The 17851-nt window shown below is 26.9% G+C and overlaps 1 protein-coding gene across 1 annotated transcript; it reads left to right on the top strand.

Annotated features, from left to right (window-relative positions):
• The first annotated feature begins 3355 nt into the window (after positions 1–3355).
• Positions 3356–4941, top strand: LOC114189079 (low affinity inorganic phosphate transporter 1-like). The gene is made up of 2 exons (XM_085676222.1): positions 3356–3795; positions 4185–4941. Exons 1-2 carry the CDS (start codon positions 3428–3430, stop codon positions 4939–4941), a joined length of 1125 nt encoding a protein of 374 aa, XP_085532348.1. The 5' UTR covers positions 3356–3427.
• Positions 4942–17851: the final 12910 nt, after the last annotated feature.

The following is a 17851-nucleotide window of genomic DNA, read 5'->3' as shown; positions in this document are numbered from 1 at the left end:
TTTAATTTATTTTATTTGAATAAATCAATTTAATTTTCATTTATTTTATTTGAATTAATCAATTTAATTTTCATTTTATGGTGAATTTAACTATTAAGTCTTAGTTAACTTAACACGATTTTTAGTTCGGTATAACTTGTTTTTGATCTTTAATTTAAGTTGATTTTCGATTCGGATTGATCTGACTCAAGTGATTCAGACTAATTTCACATTTATGATTTGATTTTTATCTTATTCGGTGTATAGTGTAAATTTTAGAGGGATAGATGATTTATATGTTACTTATTTTTTCGTAAAAACCTTAATATTTTTTTTTTCATTTGTTAGTGTAATATAATTATTGATAATATTATGTGAAATTTACAAATTCGAAAGTAACCTCTTTGTATATAATATTTTCTAGCTTATTCTCTTTCATTGTTTTGCTTTATAATATCGAGGATTTAATTTTAACACATAAACATATAACGGAGTAAACCATAGAATCTAGTAACAAAAAAGAAGAAGCAATTATATAGTTATTTTACTCTTTACATTGCATCATATTAAGAATTAAAAAATAATAATTAAGGATGATATAAAAAATACTTTAATATTTTATCAACACCTAAAGGTATTACTGTATTCATTTATGACAATTATTTTTAACATAAGATAATCAAACCTAATAATACTCAATTTAAACTTTTTACAACTTGTAAATAATATACTGATATTAGAAGTATACAATTGGATGGAATGAATGTTTTTTTAGGAAATATTCTGATAAATTCATGTAGTTCTCACCCCTCCATTTAATGTACTCCCTTTTTTTAAGTGCATGCCTCAGTGAAAAGTAACAACATCAATTACAAAAAATCGATAATAATAATTAATGATTGTTTAACTAGTAAATTATGATAAAATAATTATTTTATTTGTTATAGGATGTGGTAATTCAACAGTATCTATTTTCTTATATATTTACTACTAAAATCTCATCATATCTTTTTAATATGTTGTGTAGAGACTAATGATAATACTAACGTGAAATTTGTTATATGTATGAAAACTAATTGATATTTACTATTTTTAATAAAATTAAATACAAAATAATTAATATACTAAATAATTAAGCCAACATTTTATTTATGTATTAACCTAAATTTAAGTTTTCTCTGTTTTGTTTTGTTATTTGATTTTCATCTAAAAGTTGCCATTTAATTAATATTTTATAAGTTTTTAAAGTACGCTAACAATACCTGGATAACGATTGGATTTAGGATATGTTTAGATGATATTTTATATAGTATTTGAAAAAAATTAAAATAAGTTTTATAAGTTAAAATTAATTTATGTATAAGTTAATTTAAAGAAATTATTTTATATGATTTATTAAATTTTTTATTTTTAATTTATAGAAAAAAATAATTTTAGCTTATTCATAAATTAACTTTAATTTGTAAAATGGTTATTTTATTTCAAAATATCTTATTTAAAAACTAGTCCACAAACGTAATTTTTTATTTTCATCTATACGGATAAAAAGATAATTAATCTTAAAACAAAAATGATAGAGTAGTTATCAGGACTTATATTTCTTTAGAATTTTCACATTTTGAATCTGAATTTACTTTTTTTTAATGTCACAGCAATGAATAAAAAAGAAAAAAATGTCATAAAATATAATTACCAATAATAAAATTAAAAAAAAAACTAAAAAAAAGAAAGTTAAAAATATAAACAGAATCCAAAATTCGAAATTTCAGTACTAATTTTATATTTAAAAATAGAGAATTAAAGATGTTTTTAAGGAATAAATTTAATCTAATCATATTACTTCCTCGTATACAAATATTTACTCTTTATCAATTGTAATTATGATTATCTTAATCTTTAACAAAATAAATGAAAAAGATTAAAAAAATAATCATATTATTATCATTAAATAATAAAAAAGATTTAAAGATAAAGGATAAGATAGAATTATTTCTTATAAATAAGGAATCATCTCTCGTTCTACATCACATTCCTTCGCTTCAAAAAGCTTAGAAATTAAAGTTTTGGTGATTTACGGTGTGCTACTCAGGTATGTATCAGGTTGTCTATGTGCTATGATGTCTGTTTGTGTGTAATACGAGAATGTTGTTAGTTGATGTAGTTATAGATTGATTTTAATGTATTAGTTTGATCTCTTTTCAGGAATAAATAAAGTCTTTTGCATTTAAATAGTGAAATCTATACACATCTTCATCGTCATTTATCAGACCTTCTCTATTTGTCTTTTTGGTTTTTTCATTCTAAACATGCTCTTTTTTCACTTGAGTGAGGGTTTCCTTGCATCCGTTAGAATGCAGATAATGTTCTGCTTTCTTTAGGTTGATTGTGTCCTTGTTTTTTAAATTAGGGTATTAGTTTAGTTGTTGGTGATAATTTTTTTTTTCTCTTTGTATATTATTTTTAATAATTTTATTTTATATTTTGAAAGATATTTTGAAAGAAAAGTGTCATGTGATTAGTGTGGGAGAGAGGTCTTTCAGAAAAAGTGGGTGTTTGTGTATCATGATTCAAAAATGAAATACAAAATTATCTCATTCAAAATTTTAAATCGGATCTATTTTATAGGGCTGTTGGTAACCACTAAAACTTTATTTCTCCATCATGTTTATTTATACATATTATTTTCTGATGTTAGGTATCGTGTGATCTTCTGAAGTTAAGGTCCTGAAAGATTGAAGGAGGAGAGGAAGAGAAGATATAGTTTTTATTCAGAAAAGCATGGGTGGGCAATCTCTGCATGTGCTTAATGCACTGGATGTTGCAAAGACACAATGGTATCAGAAAAGCGATTGAGCTTATTACCATGAGCATAAGGGTCATCCCGTACACACGCTTCCTTCCCATTTTGTCACCAAGCCACCCAAAGAAAAGTTGGCCTGCAAGAGATCCACAGAATGCGACACCATTGATGGCAGCTGAAACATTTGCCGGCAGAGAACCTGGTTTATCATAGCCTTCAGTGTAGTATATGCGGCCAAGTAATTTGGTGACGAGGGATATGCAGAACAGGTCATAAGAATCGGGAATGGGATTCTTCACCGATTCTTATGACCTGTTCTGCATATCCCTCGTCACCAAATTACTTGGCCGGATATACTACACTGAAGGCTATGATAAACCAGGTTCTCTGCCGGCAAATGTTTCAGCTGCCATCAATGGTGTCGCATTCTGTGGATCTCTTGCAGGCCAACTTTTCTTTGGGTGGCTTGGTGACAAAATGGGAAGGAAGCGTGTGTACGGGATGACCCTTATGCTCATGGTAATAAGCTCAATCGCTTCTGGTCTTTCCTTTGGCAAACACCCTAAAGCTGTCATGGCTACCCTTTGTTTCTTCCGCTTCTGGCTTGGATTTGGCATTGGTGGAGACTACCCTCTTTCCGCCACCATCATGGCCGAGTATGCAAACAAGAAGACTCGTGGAGCATTCATAGCTGCTGTTTTTGCCATGCAAGGTTTTGGAATTTTGGCTGGTGGCGTGGTTGCAATAGTAGTGTCAGCTATTTTCAGTGCCCTCTACCCTTCTCCAACATTCCAGGTCAACCCAATTCTGTCCACAGTGCCACAAGCTGATTATGTTTGGAGGATGATCTTGATGTTCGGTGCAATCCCAGCTGTGATCACATACTATTGGCGCATGAAAATGCCTGAGACCGCCAGATACACTGCCTTGGTTGCCAAGAATACCAAGCAAGCTGCTGCAGATATGTCAAAGGTGTTGCAGGTTGAGATAGAAGCTGTGTTAGTATTTCAAAGGTTGTGAAAGGGGTAGTTGAAGGGATAGAGAAAATGTGTAGATAGAAGAGTGTGAAAGTTGTAGTTGGAAGGAGTATGTAGTTGTAGTAGTGAGAGTGGTGTGTTAGATGTGATCTTAGTTCTTGGCATTCATCAAATGATTGAGTACATGGGTATTTATAGACCTATAGAGTATTCTAGAAAGTGCTAGCCACAACTTGTGTGGAATGTTCTAGATTTTTGCCTATGTAGAATGTTCTTGATATTTTTCTTCATATCTTAGGCTTTTCTACTTTGTTCTAGAACTTTCATTACATTTCAATACTTTTATCTTATGATTTTCTAGATTCTTCTAGAATTTGCATTACACTTTAATAAGCTGAAGCCGAGAAAGTTGAGGAATTGGAGGGAAGAAGAGAAAGGGGAAATGAGTTTGGCCTGTTCACAAAACAGTTCCTTCTACGCCATGGACTTCACCTTGTTGGAACAGCCAGTACTTGGTTCCTGTTGGACATTGCCTATTACAGTCAGAATCTTTTTCAGAAAGACATTTTCAGTGCTATTGGTTGGATTCCTGCAGCAAAAACCATGAATGCCATTGAAGAGGTTTACAAGATTGCAAGAGCACAGACCCTGATAGCTCTTTGTAGTACTGTCCCTGGTTACTGGTTCACAGTGGCACTGATTGATAGGATGGGCAGGTTTACGATCCAGTTGATGGGCTTTTTCTTTATGACTGTCTTCATGCTTGCCTTAGCCATTCCATACCACCACTGGACCATGAGCGGTAACCAAATTGGGTTTGTTGTCATATATTCATTGACCTTCTTCTTTGCCAATTTTGGTCCAAATGCCACAACATTTGTGGTGCCAGCTGAGATTTTCCCTGCAAGGCTGAGGTCAACATGTCATGGCATATCAGCTGCAGCTGGCAAAGCTGGGGCAATGGTAGGCGCTTTTGGCTTCCTCTATGCTCAAAACGCCATTGGACTCAGGAATACACTTATTATTTTGTCTGCCATTAACTTCTTCGGGTTTCTCTTTACCTTTCTCATTCCTGAATCTAAAGGCAAATCGTTGGAGGAGATGTCTGGTGAAGCTGAACAAAACGATACTCCCGCAACAGCATCAGCAATGGAAGCCGGTCTCGAAGTCAGAACATCTGTCTAACTTCATCTTTAGTTTCTGCTTCTTTTAGCTTACAAAGTCCTTCCAATTCTCTCTTTTATGTTCCTTTGTTTTGCTTTCTTTTGTAATACAATCAGTTCGTATATATATATACACACATTCAGTTTAAAGATGTTTACTTATGCTCTCGACCCTTTTGTTTTGTGCTTTCCTTTTCCATTTAACTCTATATATCAAAATTAATTCTCACGTATGTTCTTAGACGCCATCTGGTGTGGTTGCTAAACAACAGTTTCTAGTGTTCGATGACTTTGAAAAGAAATTTTGGGTTTGGAAGTTGGTTAGGTGTGGAAAAATGTATTAGCACCCCACCACAAATGTGTCTTTTAATTAATTAATTAAATATGTAAAATAAAAGCCGGTTTTTAAAATATTTGTTGTTCCCAAAAATCAAACAAAATAAATATATATACAAAATAATAAAGATCAAAACATTGTTGACCTCACTCTTATATATCTCATTCAAGATAAGATATTAGAGTTACATTGTTTGGAAATAGTTGCAACCCAACCATCAATTCTTTCCAAGAGAGGTGTAGAACTTCTTTCCTTTGCCCTTTACATGACAAACTACATGCTTATATACACACATTGTAATACAAATATAATCTTAACCTTGATCGTAATGAACAATATGACATAAGGAATAAAATGGCCTTGATGGCAAATGTTACAAAAATCAAATCATAAAATAATATAGAGCTGTCAAAATGGGTAACTCGACCCGGTTCGGCCCACCACGGATGGGTTAAATGGGTTGGCTCACGGGATCACTTAAATAAAATAAATACAATTCTTTTATTTTTTGTCAGTCAAAACTAAATTATAAATCTAATTAAAATCTAAATACACTTTAATACAATCCAAATACAAACCAAAATCACAAAAGTACAAATGATCTATATGTTGACTAAAAAAAACAACCTAATCTAACCCAAATGCAAATATCAACTTAACAAAAAACGCTTATGTGATCATTTATTTACGGGTTGGGTAGTCAACCCGGCTCACCATAGGTTCAACCCGGATGAGCCGGGTTTTATGTAGGTCGGGTCAAAAATCAACCCGTATTGAAAATTGTTAAAAAAAATTCAACCCAATCCCGCCCGAACCCATGGTGAGCGGGTTGGCTCGCAGGTTTCAACCCATTTTGACAACTCTAAAATAATATACAGAGTCTTGATTATAATTGTTACAATTGTTACCATAAATATTGTCTCTAATTATTTAGAATCATATATTGACCTCTAACCGAAAAATCTTGATGTAGCACATCCTATAACTCAAATCATAGCATAATATCAAGATATTGATTCTAATTATTATCATAAATATTACTTATAATTATAATCGTACTTTCCTCTCACTACAAAAATTCCAATGAGATACATCACATAATCATAAAATTAAGATATTAATTCTAATTAATATGAGGGATATTGCTTCTAATAATTAAAATTATACCCTTCTCTAAAAAAGATATTTTAAAATATCTTTTGTTGGACATGTCATGTAGGGGGTAAATAGCAAAAGGTGCGGTAAAAATATGTATAAAATGGTTGAGCTCATGAAAAGGATGTGACGACAATCAGAAACAAATTGGGTTCTTTCATTCTTCTTATCTTTATCTCTATTTTTTTTTGTGTTTGAATTAAAAGATTAAAAAAAACTTATTTCACTTTTTTTTCCTTACCTACCATCAATTAAAAACATTTTTTTATTTCATTTTTTAAACAAATACATTCATCTTGACAAAATTGGTATTCACATTAGTGGTGGATTATTTTCATGTTTTTCAAATACATTCTCTATTGTGCAATTCATAATGTATTACTTATGTTGCTTTGTTATTGTAGTCACTATTTTCAAACGGGGATCTATAGATCAAACTTAAGTCTAACTAGAAGTAGGGATGACAATGGAACGGGACAGGCACAGGTTTTGCTATCCAATACCTATCTCCGTAACAAAATTTATCCTCATTCTCATACCAAAATTCAACGAGTATCAAACTTTCGTCTCATTCCCATCCCCACCGGGTAACGGGTATATTCTCGTACCCATACTCATACCCATTTTCTTACTACTTCAATATTAATTTTAATTAATTTTATAAAATAATAAAAAATTATGGTAAAGGAAACATAATATTATCAAATATTCAATATTAAAAGGATGGTTGTTTCTTCAATATCAAATAATTTAAAATAAATTATAATTATTTACATTTTATATTATAATACCAAATAAAATTTCATGAGAACCAAAACAATTATTACATTTGCAAATATTAATGAAACATAGTTGATAAAATTTAAAAATATATTTTAAAAAATATAAAAGGAAAAAAATATTCAAATTAAAATATGTTTTAAATGTTTGTTTACTTCAATCTTTTAAATTCTAATGAATCTCTTTTTTATACATTAATAAAAGTTATACATCATTTGATCAAAATAATACAAAGAACAAATAATAATCATAATAAAAGTATTAAAAAAAATATAATTGTTTACATTTTAGATTATAATACTAAATAAAATTTCATGAGAACCAACACATTTATTAAATTTACAAACATTAATGAAACCTAATTGATAAAATTTAAAATTATTTTTTAAAAAATATAAAAGGAAAATAAATATTCAAATTAAAATCTATTTTTAATGTTTGTTTACTTCAATCTTTTAAATTCTAATGAATTTTTTTTATACACTAATAAAAGTTATAATACATCAAGAACAAATAATAATTATAATAAAAGTTTAAAATAAATTATAATTATTTACATTTTAGATTCTAATACTAGATAAAATTTCATGAGAACCAACACATTTATTAAATTTGCAAACATTAATGAAACCTAGTTGATAAAATTTAAAAATATTTTTTAAAAAATATAAAAGGAAAACAAATATTCAAATTAAAATATATTTTAAATGTTTGTTTACTTCAATCTTTTAATAATCATAATAATAAAATTTTAACATAGATCTGTATCTTCTGAACTTCAATCATATTGGATGGTGATAAAAAAATATTCATGACAATTACATTAAATTTTTATATTGTAGTAGATAAAAATTATTTATACAATTATAGGGAAAAAAATTACAGTATGATTGATAATGAATTAGAAAATAAAAAATAATTAGATAAAATATATCGAAATAATATTCTACATAATAAAAATAAACAACAAATAAAAATATTAAAAAATTAACAAATGTTTACAAACAATTTGAGAGACTATTGAAACAAATCGCACAAAGGAAAACAAATGTATAATTAAGGTATGATAAGTTGAAAAATGTCTCAAAGATCTTAGAAAACTTTTCAAATATCAACATACATACTCAATGGTTGAGAAATAACAAAAATTGTTTTAACGAAACAAAAGAGTTCTTCAAATGAAACAAAACTAATAATAATAAGTAAATAATCTTTTTTATATTACCTAGTAAACGAAATGTTTGTGCTATTAAATACTTAAATTGAGAGTATTAAACATTCTCATTTGAAAGAAAAATATATAATAAATAGAAATATTAAAAAATAATAAAAATATTCAAATGTGAGACATAAAAACATTTAATTGACAGTATATATATATATATATATATATATATATATATATATATATATATATATATATATATATATATATATATATATATGGTTCCTCAACTAATTGTGAATATTTTAATAAACGAAGACGTGTATTATGGCAGAGATATGTACATCCCCATACCCATCCGCATACCCAATTGAAAAAGTCAGAGATTTCCCATACTCATACCCATACCCAGTCAATGCGGGAATTCCCCGTCAAAACGGGGACAAGTTCAGGCAATATCCACGAGAACGAGTTTATTTGCCATCTCTAATTAGAAGTAGTGTAATTAAAGTTTTTGATTTTTAGTTATGTTGTCATTAGGGATGTCAAAAAAATTTGTACTCGCGGATATCCGCGGATAAAACCCGCAACGGGTAAAAAAAGGATATTAAAAATGGATACCCGCTACCCGCGGGTACGAGTATTTTTGATACCCACATGTTAACGGGGCAGGTACGGGTATCATAATATCCGTACCCGTGGATACCCGTACCCGCTAAACTTACACCCCTTGACATTCTTATTTTTCTTTTCTTTGAAATTTAGCATATACATCAAACCTTATATAAACAATGACATTTATGGTATGCTTGTTGTCAAATGATGGAATCAAAATAAGAATACTTGGCACGTGACAATTGAGGTTTATTATTTGTTTATTTTGTTTATTTTTCAGGAATCAATAGGAGAAAGTAAGTTTGTTGATCAAAACACTACTAATTAAAGAATTTCCATTGGGTTGAACGTCATTTTATCATTACTTTTACCATTATTTGGACATGTATCAACTTGAGTTTATTTGAAATTTATTTAAAATTTATGACAGTGATGTATTTTATTTTATTTTATTTGAATTTATGATTAAATATTTGTTTTTTTAAATAATTTTGCAAATACCTGCAGGTACCGGTGGATACCCGCGGATATAAAAAAAATAGGCGGGTACCCGCATAACGGATACCCGACGAATATAGGTAGGGTATGGGGGAGCTACTACCCGTACCCTACCCGCCCCGTTGACATCCCGAGTTGTTATTACATTTCATGCAATTAATTAAAAGAAACTCTAACATAGTTTTCCTCTGTAAAATCTTTTATTTAGTTTCAATTTTCTAACAAATCAATAAACTACTCTATTATACATGAAATTTTAGAAATTATGATTCTTACAATTATACTATTAGAAGAGTTCAAGAACTTACCTAGATCCATTGCAAAGTTACCTTAATCAATGATTGATGAAATAGAATTACCAATTACAAAATCTTCTCCAATCAGACTTACTTTTATTTTATGTTGTATTTTGAGACGTAATCCTCTCTAACTTTCCAGGTGCCACACGATCATATTAACGTCTAGTATTTTAAAAACTTTAATAAAATACTATAATACCCTTATGAGATGAGAAGTGAAAGAATTAATTTAATAAATCTAAAATAATCTCCATAACTTAAATACCTTTATATTCTAATAATTATCACATTAGAATCTTTACATTAAAATTATTGTTTAAATTACATGAGCGAAATATTAAATTAATATAATTTAACATCTTCCTCCTTCTATACTTGAAAACATTCACCGAAAGTACTGTCAGAAGCCACACTCTCTCATATTCATGCGTGACACAACATTAGCACATGATGATTTTTTTTTTCTCTCAATCTTTTATTTGTATCCTTTAATTTGTGTTTCCTTTTTCTATACATTTATATATTCATTTTATTTATACAACAAAATACATAACAAACTAATATTGCAATGATTTTACAATTTTATAATTTTACAAACAATATTATAATTTTAAATTATAATTTTGTATAAAATACTACATAATAATTTCTTTAATATTTGAAAGATGATTTTTTATAATGTAAGTACTTAGAATGATAGAAAGACCCGTCTCATAATCATCAAGTAGTGTAATTGTCATTATCTTTAATCTTTAACGAAATAAATTAAAAAACAAAAATAATCATATTACTTTCCAATATATAAATATCTACTATAATTATCATTATATATCTTTAATCTTTATCGAAATAAATAAAAAGATTTAAAAATAGATAATATTTTTGTTAGTTGATATCTATGATGCATAGATACGATATGTGTATTGGATACGACATGTATCTTATATGTCGATACGTTTATTTTAAAAATAATAGGATACGATACGTAATAGATATGCGATATATGAATATTGAAAAAATGTATAATAATTCTTAAAAACATAATAAATATATGATTGTTATTATGTGAATCCAAATTAAAACTATTTTATTAAAGTTGTCAACATAAAAAATATAAATTATTGTCATCATAAAAGTACTACTACCAGAAATTCTTAAATAATGACCAATTTTAGTAACAAAAAATATGTTAGAGACCAATTATTTTGGTAGCCAAAATTTTGATAACTAATGTTAGTGACCAATTTAGAAACCAATTATTTTGATAGTCAAAACCTTGATAGCTAATGTTATTAAACAATTTCGAAATAATTCATAATAAAAACTATTTTACTTATCAATTTAGTTGTCAACAATTTTTAGTTTTTAAATTGGTATCCAAATTGATCACTATATAGTGACTAATTATTTGTTGTCACAAAAAGTGGTCATTATTCAAATATTTTCTTGTAGTTTACCACGATTTTATAAAGTAAAAACTTCATTGACAAGTATTGGTAAAGTATACTAAAGTATCAAATACGAATACGTGTCAGACACAAATACGTAACCAAAGTTAAAATATCGGTGCATCATAAGTTGATATCATTTACTACAATAAGATAGAATTGTTTTACTTCCATCTACATCAAATAACTATTACTTATCATTATCTTTAATCTTTAACTAAATAAATAAAAAAATTAAAAGAAAATAATCATATTACATTCTATTATACAAATATCTGAGCGTTATCAATTGTAATCATCATTATCTTTAATAAATAAATAAAAAAATAAAAAAGAAATAGATAGATAATATTTTTGTTAGTTGATATATTTTACTAAAATAAAGAAGAATTGTTTCTTATAAATAGGAACCATTTCTCGTTCTCCATTAAATCCCTTTACTTCAAATCTTACAACCTTACTTCACGGTGTACTATGTGAGAATGTTTTAGTTTATATAGTTATGGATTGGTTATAGGCTTAATTATTGTTTAATAAGTTGTTTGTTTGTCTCAATTTAATTCTCGATTTTTTTTTCAATTTAATTCTAATTTTTAAAAAATTGACGTAATTTAATTTATTTCGTTAAATTTTTGAATGCAAATCAAAATTTTTATTAATAGAAGTATAGTACTGTACTAACAAAAGCAAATCATCATTACTTCAATTTTAATAAAAAATCTTTTATATTTAAAAAAAAAATTAACGAAAAAATAGAGTAGAAAAGTAATCAAACCTCTATTTTAATATATTAGTTTGATTCTTTTAAGGAATAATTAAATCCTTCTGCATTTAAATACTGAAATCTATACATCTACATCTTCATTTATGAATCCTTCTCTAATTTTTTCTTGTCTGTCGGTTTTCATTCTAAACATCCTGCTTTTTGGTTTCCATGCATATGCAGGATAATGTTCTGCTCTCTTTGGAGTACCCAATAGAAAACTGAGCCAATAAACAAGTTCATCCCACCCCAATATAATAAGATATGTTAGTTAAAGCTAATAAAATATGGGAATGACAATTTTGTAATAGGATAAAATACATGTCAATGAATAATGAACGGAGTATATTTTTTCAATCAAAACTATAGTTGAAGAGTATTTTTTTTTATGAATATATAAAGGAACGTAAATATATATTTTAATACTATTAAAATTTAAAATTATTTGGAACGAAATGAGGATTCAAATGTCTATTTACAAATATATAAACCTTATTATAGAAGTTACATTATATCTTTTTTGTTCTAAAGAAAAAAGATTGTATGTGATGGTTTTATTAAAATAAAACACGATGTAACACTCCATCTATCTATTAACAGAATTACCTTTTGTTGAAAAGTTAGGTTATAAATTGAATTTTTTAACTTTGAATTAATTTAATCTTCTAAAACTTTTATAAATATATAAATTTAATCTTTCTAAATCTATTTTATTAAATTTATTTGATATTTTAAACAAAATTTTCATCTAACATTAAAAAAAATTGTATCAAAAGAATTTAAAATATTAATTAAACAATTGAATTCCTAGTATCATGCTTAAAAATAGGTGAAGAAATAACTTTGTATTGTTTTCATCTTCAATGGTATCTTCTCTTTTATCACTTAAAAAAGAATGAATCTATTATTTTATTTTTCATCAATATACCTATTTAAAAAAATAAGAATAAAATATAATTTATCAAAGTTTAATAAAAAATTGAGAGACGTAATTATTAAAAAAAATGATAATCAAGTCACATTTAAGAAATAGTTGTTATGAAAAAGCATATAATACATAACTTTTCTTTTTATATTCATGAAAAAATAAATATATAAAAAATTCATAAGATGAAAAACAAAACTAAATATCAAACTAATATTTTTCTATCAAGAGAAAGGAGGAAATTACCTTTTGTATCTTAAAAGAGAAGGGATGAGAACGGAGAGCGAGACAATAAATTTATGTTTAATTTTCTATTTTTTTATTAAAAAAAACAAAAGAAGATATACACTCATCCTCTTCCTCCCCCACCACACCCAAGCACCTCATGTTCTTCCTCCTCCATGGATGCACTCAACAATCACACCACTGTTATGAATTCTCACACACCCATGTTGTGTCCCAAAGTAACACCACCACTCACCTTACAAGGATTTACGACCACCACAATGGTGAAACCAAACAGCATTCACAATGACACACTCCGGTGTTGTCAATTTTAAATCGTCTTCGAAGGAATGCACAGTGGAGTGGAGGGAATCTCGTCAGGAATCTCTCTAGCCGAGTGTTTGAACTTTTCGAATGTAGCCTCAGGAATCTTTGCATGCAACCTCAGGAATCTAGCAGGCAGAGGTAAGGGAATCACGACATGGCAGAAACTTTGCATGGGATACAAGAAAAGAGAAGGGTATTTTCGTAATCTCCTACATTATATACGAGTATCACCCCACTTTTGCAGGAATGGATTAAACCATTTATCCACAAATCCGCTCTCTCATTTCACTTGAAATCACACCAAAGAAACACATTGAACAACAAATTCCGCATTCCCAAATTCCTTCGCCCAATTTCAACTCATCAAAGGAACATTATGTAACAGAGATAACCAAATCGAAGATGGCAGATAAAACTTACACTACGATATCAGAATTCATCTTTTAATTTTAGTTGACTGCATATTGGACAAAATAAATCTAGTATTAATATAACTGCAAGGCGATTTTTATACTTATGATATCTAAATTACTAAAATAATATATTTATTAAATTTTAAAAACTTTATATTTGTTTTAAATCTGTGACTTTTAGGATTCAATAAATACTCTATAACATGATTTCCTTTTTATTTATGGCATCAATATATACCTAAACTTGCTATCTTAATAAAATAGTTAATTTCCTTTACTTGTCTACAGAACTTAATAAATTGGGACATCAAAAAGCTTGAAAGGTATAAATTTTATGTACATACAAATTTATTAATTTAAGAAGTAAAAGTTAAGGGACCATACATTATCGAGAAATAAATCTGGGTTAGTTCATAAGAAACAATTCAGTTATATTAAAAAAAATCTAATTGTTAGGATGAACTAGTTTATATAATTAAAGTTTAATTTTCTATGTACATGCTTAGTTGAGTACATAAATTATTGATTGTGATTTGTGAGGTTGAGGATATTTTCCTCGTTCTATGCTGTGCATGGCAGACACGTGTAAACTGTTATTATACCAGATGCCTCGCCACCAGACCTTGTCAAGAGTGCACACTCACTCACCTTCCATTTTCCAATCCCATCTCCACTATCTAATTATCTATCATTTCTTTTCTATTAGTCTTTCTCAATAATATTTCAGAATTAATTAATTATATATGTGCTAACTACATTGCATTAATTACACCACAATATAGAAAGTTATTAAAACAATGTCTAGTTAAATTCATAAATATATAATATTATATGGCAAATATATCTAATGGAAAAGCAAAGAACAGTTTTAAATTAAATTTTGTGACACAAAAAGTTAATTTGATGACAATGGAAGGCACTTGTTAATCCCTAACCGACCTTTCAATCCACGAATAGCCAACTACCGTAATGTTGCCATTAGCCTTCATTAGTCAGCATGTCACCTGCATCTGCCAAACCTAATTTGTGGACTCTTCTTTACCATCTCCATTCTGTCTTTTTTATGACCAGGTTATTCTCTAACTTTTTCATTTATCGCATCTGTATGTATTATGGTCTCATATCCATTAAGATTAAATATAATTTAAATATTTCTTTTTTTTTCATCATTTAAAATATTTTTTAATGGTAAAATTATAACGATGTTTCATGTTTTAAAGTAGACAATATGACGGTTGTTTATGATGATTTGGCTAAAGTTACTGTATTTATTTATTTTTAACTATAGATGATTACATGATAATTTACAACAAGGTATCTTCTATGATTAAATGTCCAGTTATTTAAAGTAATCATCCACATTATCGTTGTTGTCATAATGAGGCACTGATAGTAGTACTAGTTTTATGCTCATGGTAATGGGAATCAACCTACTAAGACAATTATTTATAAACTATGACCAAAGTCATCTTTGGTCATTATTCATTGCCAAAAGCTTGTGTCCTTCTGAATTTTTTTTTCTCCGCTAAACAACAATTTCATCATCATCATTAATTACAAACTTGTTTGTGTCTATTATCAGAGGTTGAGGTTTACAATGACCATAAGTTTGTTGTTTTGGTCAATTTACATATGGAAAAATTTGAAATGAAAACAAAAACACCACTGGTATGAGTCACACACCCCTTTCAAATTAAGGAAAGTAACAAAAGAAAGATGGAGAATAGAAGAGGGAAAAAGGACATGAGAAACAAAAAGTCGAAAACTTACTGTTGTGAATCGCCAACACAACTACAACCAGCCTAAATAAATGAGAAAGAGGGTTCAACTGGAGAAATCATCATAGTTAAAAAATTGTCATGACCAAACTATTGTTTAATAGCTGAACTGAGTGAAAATTTAATTATTATTTACTCTTAATTTTCAAAATTCTAAAACAAGTGAGGTGAAAATATCAAAAACTTATATGACTCTTTTAAGGCTTAAATATATTCTTTTACCAGTACTTTTATACGTTTATAATTTTACCAGTAAATGTTTATTATGATTTTTTTTTTTGTTAGTTTTGGAAAATTTTATCATTAAAATTTCAAATTTTGTAAATTTTACTTTTTCAATTTCAAAATTACTCCCATTTTATATTTTTCTCAGTTGGATATCAATTTACTAATCATGCATGGACAACAAATAAAATGAAAGCATTCTATACTACATTGATTAGAAATAATAATAATATGATTAATATTTTATATATTTCTAATGGAGCGTGACAACGTTGTTCAACATTATGAGAAAAAAAAGCTATATGTTTGTCTCAATACAACACCATTAGTAAATTGATAAAAATATAAAATCTATATAATTTTAAAATTTACATGGTAAATTCATTAAATTAAAAATTTAGTGATAAAGTTTGTGAAAGATAAAAATTCAGTAATAAAATATATAATTAATTTATATATTTTGAGGCTAAAATTATTAATATCAGTTACGTTGCCTCCATTTGTTATTAATAATAACTACTTTTCATCTGTAGAAATCTTGATCACACATTATAAATGACCTAGAAATCTAATTTTAACGCGATATTATTAATTCTTACTCACAGCACTGCAGTCGACCCGGACATACGACAATTAAAATATGTTGAAAATGATAAATAAATAATTAGAAAAATATAAATTTGTAATTACGGATATGTAGGGATGTGAGGGTCCCTTTCTAATACTCAACAACAAAAAGTGTCATTTTTGTTTGTGAATGGGAATAAAAGGTGTAAAAAATTAAAAAAAAAAAAAAAAATATATATATATATATATATATATATATATATGTAAATTTTTAAATTACAAAATAAAAACAAAAAAAAGAATAATTTTTATAGATTTTTTTACGAGAAATTAAATAATTTTGAAAATAATTTATAAAGTGATATATTATAAAATGCTTAAATTTTACAAATTAAATTTAATTAAGTATTATAAATTTATTATTAATATTGATATTAATATTATTATTTTATCATTATTTTTATTATTTATTATTTCATAATTTTAAATAATATTATTATCATTTAGTATTTATGATTTTATTTTTACTTTTTTCTAACTATGGTGAGTTTGTGAAAAGTATCTATCCTCAAAATCCATCTTTAGTTTTTATTATAAATGGAGAAATACAAACACTTATAATTTCCACCTTTCTTTTTATGTAATAATTCAATTGTACAAACAAGTAAAACATTAGTGTCTCCTTTAGTTATGCAAAATGAGGGTTTAATTTACCATAAAAACTATAGTTAAGCATAGATCTTGCTTAATCGGCGTATGAATAACATCAGAGAGACAACTACGTTACAGGGAGACATGCCCCCAAATCTTTTTATAATTATATAACTTATTATATAATTTTAAATATATATTTTAAAAATTTAATGTTTTTAATATATTTTATATATTTAATATTTTTAAAAAATTATATATTTATATTAATATATAAGAAATTTTTTTATTATCCACATTTATTTTTTAATTTAACCTTTGAATATTTTTTAAATAAAAATAATTATTTTCTTAATATTATTTTTAAGAGATCATTTATTTAATTTAAACATCTTTTTATTTAATTACTTTTTTAACTTAAAATTAATTATAGTAAAATTATAAAAATGATCTATATTTAATTTTAATAATCATAATTTATATAAAAGATTAAGGATTACTCTTTTGGTTTTCATTTTAGTTTAAAAATATCAAGTTGGTCCTTTAGTTCTTTTTTTTTTATAGTTTTAATTTGATTCAACTTTTGAAAAAATAATGCAATTTGATCTTCTTCTTTTTTGTTAAATTTCTTGAATTGGATCAAGATTTTTCCATAAAAGTTAAAGTTGTGAATAAAGATGATTTTCTTTATTGATGTAATTGACATAATCCTAATATCAATTTGATGAAAAAATTCTTGCTTCGTTTCAAAAAATTTAATA

This window comes from Vigna unguiculata, chromosome 7 (assembly GCF_037176805.1).
Source record: "Vigna unguiculata cultivar grain cowpea cultivar isolate G323 ecotype 2 chromosome 7, ASM3717680v1, whole genome shotgun sequence".
NCBI lineage: Eukaryota > Viridiplantae > Streptophyta > Magnoliopsida > Fabales > Fabaceae > Vigna > Vigna unguiculata.
This window is presented reverse-complemented; position numbering and strand designations above follow the sequence as displayed.

Excerpts from the sequence above, each read along its gene's own strand:
- LOC114189079 (XM_085676222.1), top strand. The coding sequence starts at position 3,428 with ATGGCCGAGTATGCAAACAAGAAGACTCGTGGAGCATTCATAGCTGCT. Across the intron at positions 3,796-4,184 it reads GTGTTAGTATTTCAAAGGTT|AAGAGAAAGGGGAAATGAGT; the intron begins GTGAAAGGGGTA and ends ATTGGAGGGAAG.